The sequence below is a fragment of the Manacus vitellinus genome, unplaced genomic scaffold (assembly GCF_001715985.3).
Source record: "Manacus vitellinus isolate BGI_N305 unplaced genomic scaffold, ASM171598v3 scaffold_16_pilon, whole genome shotgun sequence".
NCBI lineage: Eukaryota > Metazoa > Chordata > Aves > Passeriformes > Pipridae > Manacus > Manacus vitellinus.
In genome coordinates, this window is record NW_021939189.1 from 9,788,280 (window position 1) to 9,800,530 (window position 12,251).

General features: G+C 40.5%; 1 protein-coding gene across 4 annotated transcripts in view; it reads right to left on the reverse strand.

Annotated features, from left to right (window-relative positions):
- Positions 1–1,811: 1,811 nt before the first annotated feature.
- The window catches only part of SH3GL3 (SH3 domain containing GRB2 like 3, endophilin A3), a 71,155-nt gene continuing 60,715 nt past the window's right edge, over positions 1,812–12,251 (reverse strand). For all 4 annotated transcript variants that reach the window (XM_029958711.1, XM_029958714.1, XM_029958713.1 and 1 more), the window contains 3 exons: positions 9,808–9,911; positions 8,472–8,599; positions 1,812–2,610 (listed from right to left, as the gene is read on the reverse strand). In XM_029958711.1, the coding sequence (XP_029814571.1) occupies positions 2,405–2,610; positions 8,472–8,599; positions 9,808–9,911 (438 nt within the window). In that variant the 3' untranslated portion in view covers positions 1,812–2,404. The remainder of the gene's footprint in view (positions 2,611–8,471; positions 8,600–9,807; positions 9,912–12,251) is intronic.

Consider the following 12,251-nt stretch of genomic DNA (forward strand, 5'->3'; position numbering starts at 1 on the left):
TTTCAGTTGAGTGGTTCAAAAGACTTCAAAGTAATAAACTGGTAAGTTTAAGGATTGCAGAGTGAAGAAACCTTCAGAACTGTACTCTGCTCTCCTGTTTATATTAATCACTCATTTCAAATAAAGCTTGACTTAAGAGGAATCTTCAGCATTTCAAATAAAACCTTTTTACTGCACAAGGGAGGGATGGTGTTTAGCAACTGCCATGGAAGAGCTAAAGTACTATACAAGTGTTGATAGGGAAGAGCAACAGTCCAGGAAACAAGTTCTACTTCTTCTTACTCAATTCACAGTCTACAGGGTAGTTTATGTTGCTTTTCCTTAGCATGCAACTTTTTATAAAGGCACAAATAGAAGAATCAATTCTCTGCTGTGCAAGGGATCCTACTGTGCAAATTGTCTTCCTGACAGCAAACCTTAATGATAGTAGGTAAAGTACATAGACCATAGGAAACCCTAATTGCTAACAGTGTAGAGTTTTTGATTTGCTTCCAGGTTACTAATTTTGCACTTCCTACTTCTAATGAGGCATCTATTGCAGCTCTATACTAAATGGCAAGCTGTCTATTGAAAAGTGTATTGAGAATTCAAATATATACATATATCTGTGCACGTACATTTGTGCATATATAATTCTTTCCTTTAGGGAATTCTGTTGAGGTAAAAGGGAGATTTTGATTCCTCATTTCTTGCCTGTACTGGAAAGGTAAGGTAGGTGAGATCTCTCTTATAATGGGGGAAAAGCAAAAGCAGCTGTGAATCCCAAAGAATTGAACCTGTGTAAGTTGTCTCAAGCATTTTATATTCAGAACTTCATAGGTACTTTCATTCAAAAACCAGCCAGGGCAATTTTCTTTCCCTGTTGTTGCTCTAGTAACTAGTAATTCAGAAATGATGTGCCTGAAGGAGCAGGCTCCAGCAGAAGCTGTGAAGGATAACCCTCCTCTTCTTTTGTGACCATTGCACAAGTCCAGACCAGAGGTGAGAGAAACCAGAAAGCCATGGGTTTGAGAGCCACATGGGGGCTATTTATGCTTCTTAAAAGGAAAAGGGACTGCACCTGTTATACACATGAAATTCTTTCCTCTCTAGGGAATGCTGTTTCAACTGGACTACAGAACCAGCTCCAGAGTGAAACTCTGAAGGTCGATTCAAGACAGTTTGCCCATAAAAGAGTTCAGCTCTCTTCTCATCAATTTATCTTGTATGGAGAGCAATTGGCAAAATACCACATCTTCCTCTGGGGCTGCTGACTTGATTTGGTCACTGTTCCATCACTAAACATGCAAGAGATGGCAATAGAGAAACACAGTGATTCTAACTTCATTTAGTACTTAGGATGCCTAAATTTGTCCTTAATTTTGAGGCTTTTTTTTAGCATATCTTTAGTTATCACATCACTTTCTCTTTTTTTCTCCTTTCCCTCCCTTTCAACTAAACATAAAAAGTAGAAGTGTATTGACTTTTCATTTGTTTGCAGTAGGCACCAGGGATACCTATTTCTCTCACAGGTGTTCTATACAACCTCTGTGGAACTAGAAGCAGTTTGTACTTAGTTCCAAGGAATTTGTCTCTTATCCTCCTCCTAGAAAAAAAAAAGTTAGACATTATAAATTCTAAACAATCAGTAGAGAGGTGTCAAGATGATTAGAATTCAGTGCCTGAGGTGTTATAGAACTAATACTTTGTCTTTATTCGTGCATTTTTAATGTAGCATTGTTTTTGTCACTGAAAGCTCATATATTCAGCAAAAGTGACTTCCAGTTCAAAAACAAGTGCCAGAACTACAGGTATAAAAGCAGTAGCCACTCTTCTTATCCCACAGAAATATTTATTCAGTTTGGTCAGTAAATTATAGGATTTTTCAATGCTGAGAACTTGTACTTAGTACAACATCATCATCATATTGACAACAACCACTTTGCCTTTTGTCAACATACAATGTGAAAGATGTATTAACTTGTTCACAATAAATTACAGTGTGATAGATGAAAAGAGCTCAATGACATCAGTAACTGAGGAACTGGTTACAGTTAGCTTCACTAACAGTATTTTTAAAAATGGTTTTCAATAGTAAAATCATTGCAGCCAAAGGTAAAAAAAAAATCCACATACAATAATAGCGAGGAAATGCATTTTTGGAGCAACAGTGAGCTACCAGTAAACACTTCATACAGTGATCTTCAAGGCACAAAGCAAAAAAACTAGGTATGGGTTTTTTTGCAGGTTGACAAATCAGGGAAGGTGAAATTTTTTTGAATATAAAATAAATACATTTTAAAAAGACGCATACAAAAGTCAGTAAGTCAGTCAAATAGCAAGGCTTTCACAGAATGCCACACTGACAGAACATTTGTGAATCCATTTCAGTCATGAAATCATGTTCACAGCTCAAATGACACAATCACTGAGGCAAGGGAACTATCACTTCAACATAATTAATGGGGAAGAAGCCAGACTCTCCATTTAACATCCCCTCATACCAATTCTCATCAATCTGGTTGGTCAGAGTTATGATGTCCCCTTCCTTAAACCCAAGCTCGCCTTCATTTTCTGGCTCAAAGTCGTAGAGAGCTTGGCAGCAAGGCTGATCCATGTGCACTGAAGAACCTGCCCCAGTGACAGAAAAAACACCCATATTAATCAAGCTTCACAGCATCCCACCAGTCACTAAGCATGAAACAATGGGTCAAAAATGTAGCTCTGCTGTCCTGTTGATAGTTTTTCCATTGCTTTTACCCACTAACATCTGGTGCTTCTGCATATAGAATACAGGACTAGTTACAGTAAGTTTAAAGTGTAATTCTGTTCCTCCCTTAAGTACAGATGCTACTCCATTTTCATTCCTAGCTGCCTTCCCTTTGCAAAGGATGTTTATCTCAAACTGAAGGTTTGAGTAATCAGTTGTCAAAACCAGTGTGGTCCCTGGAGCAGCTGCCACAGAGGGATCAGAAGGGCAGGAGCTGAGGAAGCAGAACAGTCAACAGGGGAAATGACAAGGAATCATTTAAACAAATTGCAGAGCAGCCCAGTGCTCCTGGGTGGATACCAGGAGGGCAGGGGCTCTGAGTCCCTCCTCCCTGCACACACCTGCAGCCTGCAGGCAGCCACCTGGACTGTCACACTACTTGTGCCTTTGCAGGAGCAAGGCTTCCACCCTCACCTCAGCTGAGCAGTGACAGGCACTTCTGGGCTACTGCTCCCCAAGTTCACGTGCTCAAATCCTTTGTTGTACACGTCCCTCTGAACTACAGCAAAGGCTATGCTGGGAAACAACAGTGCCTGTCAAACTATTTTAGGGATGAAAACAGTTTTCCAATACAGGATCTGGCCGTTCTTGTGACTTAAAGTGTTTGCCCTGCTATAAAGATCTTCATTCCAAATCACTCTTTTAAAATATTAGTGTTACCATATGCAAATGTAATAGTAAGTACATCTATTTACAGGAAAACAAGTAAATATAAATATAAAATATAATATAAAGTATATTCTACAATATAAGGTATAAAACAGAACCACCATTAGCAAAAGAAGTTAACCTTGGAAATGCAGTTACCTTTTATAAAGATATTCTCATGAAGGGCTGTTCATTGTCTTGGATTTGTGGTAAAGATATATATGTAATATATTAATTCATATTTGTGAATAATAACTTATTCTAATGAAATTTAATCTAATGTTCAAATGGTAAAGCTTAGCTCCATGGCCAAGGATAGCCAGAGGTTCAACTGAAGTTCAGTCATAACATATTTTTTAAAGACATATTAGTATATCCAAATGAAAGTCTGGTAATTTAAAATACATTTATAAAGGAAGAATAGGAGAAAAGATTTCATGCTGTTGCCATGTAAACAGCAGTGCAACACCTGGCAGCATGACACCTCTAGAACAGTAGAACTTAATATTTAAGAGGTTGAACTGCTAATGTAAGTTGTTTAGGTTGTCTTATTTGGAACATTGCAACAATTTTCTGATATACCAGTCTGGACTCTCTCCCCCAGCTATCCCACATGCTAATCATGCAATCCCCTTGAGGAATCATTTTTTACTGGGTAAATCAGCATACAACTAGTAATGCAATACAGATATAGTAGCTAAGGTGGCAAAAATGCATTTTAATCTGTTAATCATGGTAATACACAGAAAACTACTAAAAAGAAACTTTTCAGCATTTTCTAGATAAAGGAATTAGGAGAAGGTCTCTTGAGGAAACCAGCTGAAAACTATTCTGGTGATCAGTCAGTGAGAACAGACAGGTGAAATCATCTTTTTAATTGACAATAATACAATTGGGGCAATATCTGGTGTTATAAAACTGGCAAGTAGGAATTACTTTTCTATTTTGTGGGTATGTTTTATGCTGTATAGCAACAGAAGAGAGCTTTTATTTATAACAATGGGAGAGAATTGCCAGCAGAGATCCCGCTCAGCAAACCTCCCCAGAGCAGCACTGCCCCAGAGCCAGACTCGTCCTCTGCCTGTGGAAGGCTCAGGGTAGTTTTACAGGAACAAACTAAATTAGGGCTGGTCTAATATACTGGTCCAGGGGAAAGCCTGGTTCTCCTATTTTTGCTGAAACAGTCCAAGCAGAAATAAAGAGGAGTCAGTTGCCCAGTAAAACGGACTCTGTTTAAAACCAAAAGAGGACTGATTGTGTTAAAAATAGCTGAGCTATTTTCAGCCTTTGCCAAGGTAGAACTGGTACCAGCTCTCTGGAACTGTCAACAGCAGAAGGCAGCACTCAGAATAATTGACAGAGTTCCTCGCTTTCACCAGCTGCTCCAATGGGGCTAATTTATTATTGCAGGCCTGTTAATTTCTGACAGTAAGGTACCTGATATGAGATGGATCACATTTGGTTCATTTTAAGCTCCAAAGAACTGAAAAGATGTCTGGCAGCCTGGAAAGATTTTCAACTAATGGTCACAGCCAGCACAACCGGTTTCACTCCAGGCTGTAGGATCAGTCAAAGTCTTCATTAGAGTCAGGCAGCTGCTGCTACTGTATAATCCAATGAGACAAAGCTTCCCTGACAAAGGTAACAGGGGCAGTGCTGCCTGACAGTCTGCAACACACACTGGTTAACATCACAGAGCTGCTGGCACCACTCCAGCCTTTTGCTGTCTATTAAACACTTGCACATACATTGCAGAGGTTTCAGCCAAAGAAACTGCACTCTTGTATTTCTGCAAACAGGACTTATGTTGATTTGCAACTTCAAACACATCTCCTTTATTTCTCTAGCTGTGGGGTTAAAACTGCCACACTTTCCTGTCACATTCAAAAAAGAATTGTCATTAACTTTCACACCACTCAGGCCTGGACAGCAAACACCAGGTTAAGCAAGAAACTGTCTGTGATTTCTGGAGTGTTACAGGATGAAGCCAGAATGCCATTCAATGACAGACTGGTTTTTTACTTGCTTGTTTTCCCGAAAGGGAGTTACTGCCTGTAACTGCATCTACTCTGTCCTCTATACCATGTTGTATACATAAGACAGCAAGACTGTACTTTAATAATTGCAAACTGGAAGCTTCCTAACATAATTAATCCCAGCCTCCCTTGTAGCTGAAGTGAGCAAACACTTAGATGCTTATGTTAAATTCCAGCACGTGGCAACCAGATCCATTTACTTCATATCAGAGTCAAACCTGACAAACAAAACGAGTGAAAGGCATGATGTAATACAGCAATTACAGAGTTCTAAAATGAGCCAGATGATGCTCACAGCTGCAGATGATTAATGAGGATAACAAAGAATTAGAACTAAAATACAGATTTTTTTTATCTGTGCTTACTCAAAGCAGCCAAATAAATCACAACATAAAAATTAGGTTTATGTGAATCTAGCCCTGCAAATGTGTGCAAGTCATTAGTAGTAAATAATCCCCATACAAAGGAAAATACGGTTTCTGCCCCAAGAAGATGACACTTAACTTGAGAAACTGTTGTGAAACACAGAAAAAGTGAGTTCCACACTCAGATCTGTAATGTGGCAGTTGTGTTAAAGTATCATGGCTTACTTTGAACTGACCTGTTGATCTCCAGGGGTCCTCTGAACACCACGATACTACTTACCTTGAGTGACAGTATCAGAGAAATTAAACATCTATATTTTGTGAGGGTCAATGTGTAAACAGGAAAAACTAAGCATGAAAATACTTGTTTGTGTAGGATGAAGAGGTCAGTTTTCTAAAGGAAAAGAGGATGATTGTCATACTATCCCCCCACCACAGGGAGACCTGAAGACATTTAGCAGTTTTGCTTAAAGCTGCCTGGTTCACATCTCTAAATCACAGACCATAAATCTAATCTGTTTCATGATTCTGATTTTAAAAAGGGACAGAAAGGTTTCCCCATTTATGAGCTGGGCATATTGACCCCACAGCACTTCCACAGAAATCCATATGGAAAAATTCTGAGTAGGAAGAGGAAAAGAGAAGAGAATAAACAGTGATATCACTGGTGATTGTACCTGCTGGGGAGGTAAGCACAGCACTCACACTTTATTCAGGAGAAAAAAGGTGATACGTGGTCTTTCTGCTGTTATTAGCAACACTAAGAATGGCAAGAATTGTTACATATATCCCATTTCTCCCTTTCATCTCTTTCATCTTTGTTTTAGTTCTTTGGCATTCTGACAGCCCTGAGAGACTGAAGCAGTAAGTGACAACCCTTCATTTAATGATATGCAAACAGTTCATGCAATGGAGCCAATGAGTGGAAGTGGCTCACTCCTTCCTTATCTTAGTGGTCAGTGGTCATTTATTTTTCAGTTTTCACTGAACTTTAGCTCATTAAAACTGGGACTTTTCTTTAACTAAGTGGGCTGGAAGCAACCTTGAGAAGTCATCATCTATCTTTCTCCCAAAGGCAGGATTGATTACCCTTAAAGGACATCTTGGATCAATTACTTGATGGCAATGATAAACCACTGTAATGTGGTTTGACACACTAGTTTATAAACAAATGCTGAATCTGAATCTCCTTTCTCCACTGCACATGTAAAACAGAACAAAATAAAAGCTATGATAACTTGATAAGTAATTGACTGGGGCCTAGAAATTGTATGCTGAATTTTTAATAAAGTTGCTATGATTTTGCTACTTCCATAAAATAACCAGGAAGTTATTGATCACTGCAAACATCTCCAGTGCTTTGGATGAAATGTGTCCTTGGATCACATGTCTTAGGAACCAGTGGTCTGACCTGGGAGAATGTGCAGAGGGGGTTGTCTCCCTCCATCCCACGTTTGACAGCAACACAAAAACTACTCTCAGCATTCAGGCAGCAAGAGGAGCCTCAAACAAATCGAGGAATCAGATCTTGCTGGGTGGATTTATGCTGCCAAACTGCTGCAAATCCCCTTCAGTGTGGATTGTATAATAGCTTCCTCTTGTAGCACAGTGCAAAGAAAATTAAAGAGACATTAGAAGGAGCATGAAGTTACAGCTCCAAGCTTTATTCTTTCACTTTTAGTTCTCTCATTTCTCTTCCAACAACCTTTAAAAAGAAACAAGACTGGAGGGAAGAGGAAAAATGGAAAGGTAGGAAAAAAATAAAAAGAAAAACATTCAGAAAAAGATCTTACGTACCACGCCAAGCAGAGAAGGGAACCTTTGGCTTCCTACATCCCCTCTATTTTCTTTACAAAAAATATTTATGGAAAAATTTGGCTTTTTTTGGTTGTCTTTTCTTTGCATATAGTTGTCTTCTGTGTTTTGATTTTTTTGTTTGTTTGGGTTTTTTATTGGTTTGGTCTTTTAACTTTCATCATGCACTGTAGTCATTAAGGAGATAGGACAAAATAATTTTATTCATGAGATGAAGAAAAGCTATTTTAATGAGTAGTGCAACCTTACTAATTATTAATATTCATACAACTTTCAACAGTTGATTTTTTTTTGTGGAATCAGGGCCTAATCAAAGGAGGGATCCTATGCCCACACCACCACACCTACTTCAGTTCATTAATGCACATATAATTTAGAGGGCAGTAAAGTAAAAAATGTTAATAAAATCAGTAAGGGTGGGAGTCATCTCTCTGAATTTTACATAGCTAATAGTTAACATCCTGTACTGATCATTTATGGTCTCAGATTGTGGAGAAAAAATTAGCACCTGGAGATACTCCAAACAGTGATCAAACACACCCACCATAGGCATCTGTCTTTGCAAGAAATGAACTGTTTTCTGCAAGTGTCTCTCCCTCTCTCCTCCCACCCTCAGTGGCAATACAGAGAACATAAAAGACCAAGCAGAATGCCACACCTAAATTTCAGATGGGTGAGAGGCTGTTGAGAGGAACACTGCTTCACAATTCCATTTCCAAATCTGGAGAACAAACTGGAGTCAAATGCACGAATACTGATGCCTCATGGATTCGTTGTTCTTCATGGTACAAGGAATACCTCAAGCAACACCCTGGCAAAACATCTATGGACAGAGTAATTCTGTGGTGACAGACTTACCTGATGTTTTTATGGAAGAACTATAGGCAATCCCATTGTGCTGCTGATTATCACCAATTTCCAGAGTTGTAGTTATTACAGGCTTTGGCTTAAATTCACGTTTAGGCCGACTAGATGCTACATTTATTCTGTAACAGAGAGAAGAGTGGCAAGAGACTGACCTTGAAGGAAGGAATACTAACAGAACTTAAGCTCAGGTTCAGTGCTTTGCTGTTTGAAAGGTGGGGTAAGAAAACCTCCTGCTGGTTTTGGTTTTATTGTGGTGGGCTTTTTGGTTGGTTGGGTTGGGTTTTTTGGGGGGAGTGTGTGTTTTTACTAAAGGCTCCTCAATTCTAATGCAATCCTTGAATTTCAACAAGTCCCTGTTCTATTTAAGAATTTTATTTAATATTTCCATCCTGCTGACAGAGGCATAAAACTTAACAGTCTGAGTTTGAGAAGTGATGAGCACCCATGGCTGCCACTGAGTGCAGCACAAGTTGCAGGAATGAGCTCTCTGGAAAGCTCAACTGCAAATGGCATATGCAGAAACACAGCCAGGACAGAGGCCCAGGCACTGCATCTCACACACTGCCTTTTCATTAGAGAAAATGGGAAACAACCATTTGGCCACCACAACTGCCTCAATACCCCTCCCTGTATGTGCATGTGGCCCAGCTGAGAACTCCTTGTCTCCCTGCCCCCTCCAGCTGGGATGGTGCAGGGTGTCTGCAGACACAGATACCCTCATGTCACTGCTCACAGCCACCATGTCCACCCTGATCTGAAAGCCCCAGAGACTTATCTCGACTCTGCCTTTGCTACAGTGACACTCAGGTCTCTGGTACTCCAAGAACACATTAATGGCAGCAGCATTTTTAACTTCTCCCAGGATGACACAAAGTACCTGGGCCTTTCACACGTGTGTTACAGCACAGCTGTGTTCTGAGCCAGCTGGCTGGTTCCTCACTGTGCTGTAGAATGTTGTTCTACCTTTAATCTCAACGAAAAGAGGCCAACTCCTCAGCAAAGCCTCCAAAACACAACTCCAGGTATGCAAGTTGAAATAAACTTCCAAACAAAGGGAGGCTGTCCTCATTAACCTCCGCAGATGTGAGACACTCTGCACACACTCAGAGCTCCCTGGGCAGATCCTGCATTGCATTAAAGTCTCCCAGCACAGCAAAAACCTGCCAGGTGGCAGCAGTTGAAAGCAGTGGAGTTCAGCACAGCACAAAGCACAGCAAATGTGCATCTGTGAGCTGGTGCTACAGGATCTCCTGCTTCAGTGACCTTCCACAGTCGTGAACCTCGGCTGCAAAAGAGGATCAAAACTTTCTGAGGGGTTCAGTCTTACCGGTTTTGCAGCTTGCTCTGCAGATCCTCCAAGATTTCTGTGGATTGTTTATGGTAATCTAGTGCTGCTTCTACAAACACAGCCAACTGGCTGACTTGTTCTATCTGAAATACAGAGAGGAAAATAGTTGTAAGGAGCCTGCAGTACGTTCAGCTGAAGGATAAATGAACAGATCATTCAAAACAGACCTGGTATCTCAAAAGACCACGGTACCTTGTGGAGGCTGTTGGAAAAGAGCACATGTGAGTCTGTCAAAGAAAGTGCCAGTTGGAAACTGAACAAAACTGAGGTGTAACTTCTAGTTCACTAACTCAGGGTTGGGTCCTTGAGTCATTTCCTCTCACAATGTGCAAATCCCTTCTGCTTTCAACTTCCAAGCCAGCTGTCTGTCAACACCCAAGCCCGAAACATTTAACAGGACATGACCCCTTAGCAGGTGAAAATAGGGCTTTTCTGATCAGAATGTTGGAAGAAATTACACCGTGACAGCTCTTGTGACTCAGACCCATTAGTGTTGATTAGCAATGTTTATAAACTACAGTTCTGAAATGATCTGAACTTACCTCACTAGATGGCAGCATTTATAAACCGATAAATGAAACCTGATTTACCTATTTGGATTTTAAAAGCATCACCCCCTCGTTCAAAAATATGAATGTGGAGGAAAGGGAGAATATGAAGGAGAAAAAAAAATTTCAAAATATTTTTATTCATGAGGTAACAAATAATCTCATTCTCCTAAGACAAGCAGAAAAGTTCAAGCTGTTTGAGGGGATGGAGCAGTAACAGATTTGTCCTCTTCCTTTAAGACAACATTAAGAAGACAGACCCCAAGAAGTCTAACATGTTTCCATTCCATCATGATGTCTTCAGACACTGGATCACAAGAAAATATCTGAGTAAGCTTTCTACAAATGTTTTATGGACCCATGGCAACTTTGTGCTATCCTTTGTCTGCTTTTACTCAGTTAAAAAGACCATTAGAAATTCTGCCAGGACTCCAAGAGAGCCAAACACTGTCACATAGCACACAGAAATAAAATGCATAGAACCAAACCAACAGCTGATATAATTCCATCACAGTCAGAAGAGAGTAATATAAACAGCTGAGGACAACACACAAAGTGCCTGGGGTTTGGATGGGGTGGTCAGAGAAAAAGATTGTCCAAACAAGAAAAACTGTGAGCCAGAAGAAATATGGAATTGTGTATTAGAAGAGAGAGAGAGAAACTGGGAAAGAGCCAGAGAAACTTGAGGGACTAAAAGCCACTTAGGAAGATGAGCCTGGGACTGGTTGAGTGGGAAAGGCAGGAAGATGGATCTGATAAGAAGTGCCTGCAACAGTGTCGATGTGGGAGGTCTGGAACTGGCTGTGCAAAAACCTGAGAAAGATCAGGATCAGGACTGAGTCTGGAAAAGGCACCTGGCAAGGTGGCTGGGAACCAGACCTCAAGAGAGCAGAGACTGCATGGCAAGAAGACCAAGAGAGGGAGACACTTGGGGAACTGGAAAGGATCATAAGGAAGTGATTGCAGTTAAGATCTCTGCAAACCCAGTTAGACTGGGGTTAGACCACAAGGCTGCAATGAGAAGTTCGAGGAAGACAGACAGACTGAGTCAGCATGGAAAATGGAAGGGAAAGAGCACAGAGCTTTCTTTAAAGAGAAACAATAGGAAATGGGTATGGAAAAAACCCCAGAGGGACATCCAGTTCACACCCTCCCAAAGGTAGGTTATACTAGAAAGCATAACTCATAAGTTCTCTAGTGGCTCAGCTAAACCAGTTCAACTCCTGCACTGTTTTACCCTCAGTTTGGTGCTTTGACTAATGATAAACACTCTCTGAAACATTTCTCAGCTGCTGATGGAAGGTAGAATTGTAAAACACACACACAGTGCAATCAGGCAATTGGTAGAGCCAACAGTGGGACAGTGCTGGAACTGTTGATGGAGCACATTACAGTTTTTGCTGCCCTCATATAACTTGCACTGGTGAAGCAGCAAGAGGCTTTACTGCCTTACACTATACCCTGCTGGAACAAATGTGTCCCATTTACAAACACTAGTTTATAACTGGGTGTGCACAGAGGGAGAGGCTGCTTGCAGTTAAATATTCTCACTTAACAGCTCCTCTTTGTTGCAGTTTGCTCAGACAGCACACTTCTTAATTTATAAGTGCATTTGCTGTGATGCTGCACCTAAAGGAGAAGAGAAAGCTTTGGAATAGGCCCAAATGGGTCCAGTTCTCTTTTCCTACAATTCCATGATTACATGGGAGAAAGCACATCCTGCTATTCATCTGTGTGTGGACAGAAGAGAGGATTATCCTGAATGACCACAGCTGCTCCTTATTTAGACATCATTTATGATGGACTTGGACTCTGAGCCAAAGTCCACATACCTGGGCCCAAGCCACAAACTCACTCTATGGAGTAATTTTCAGA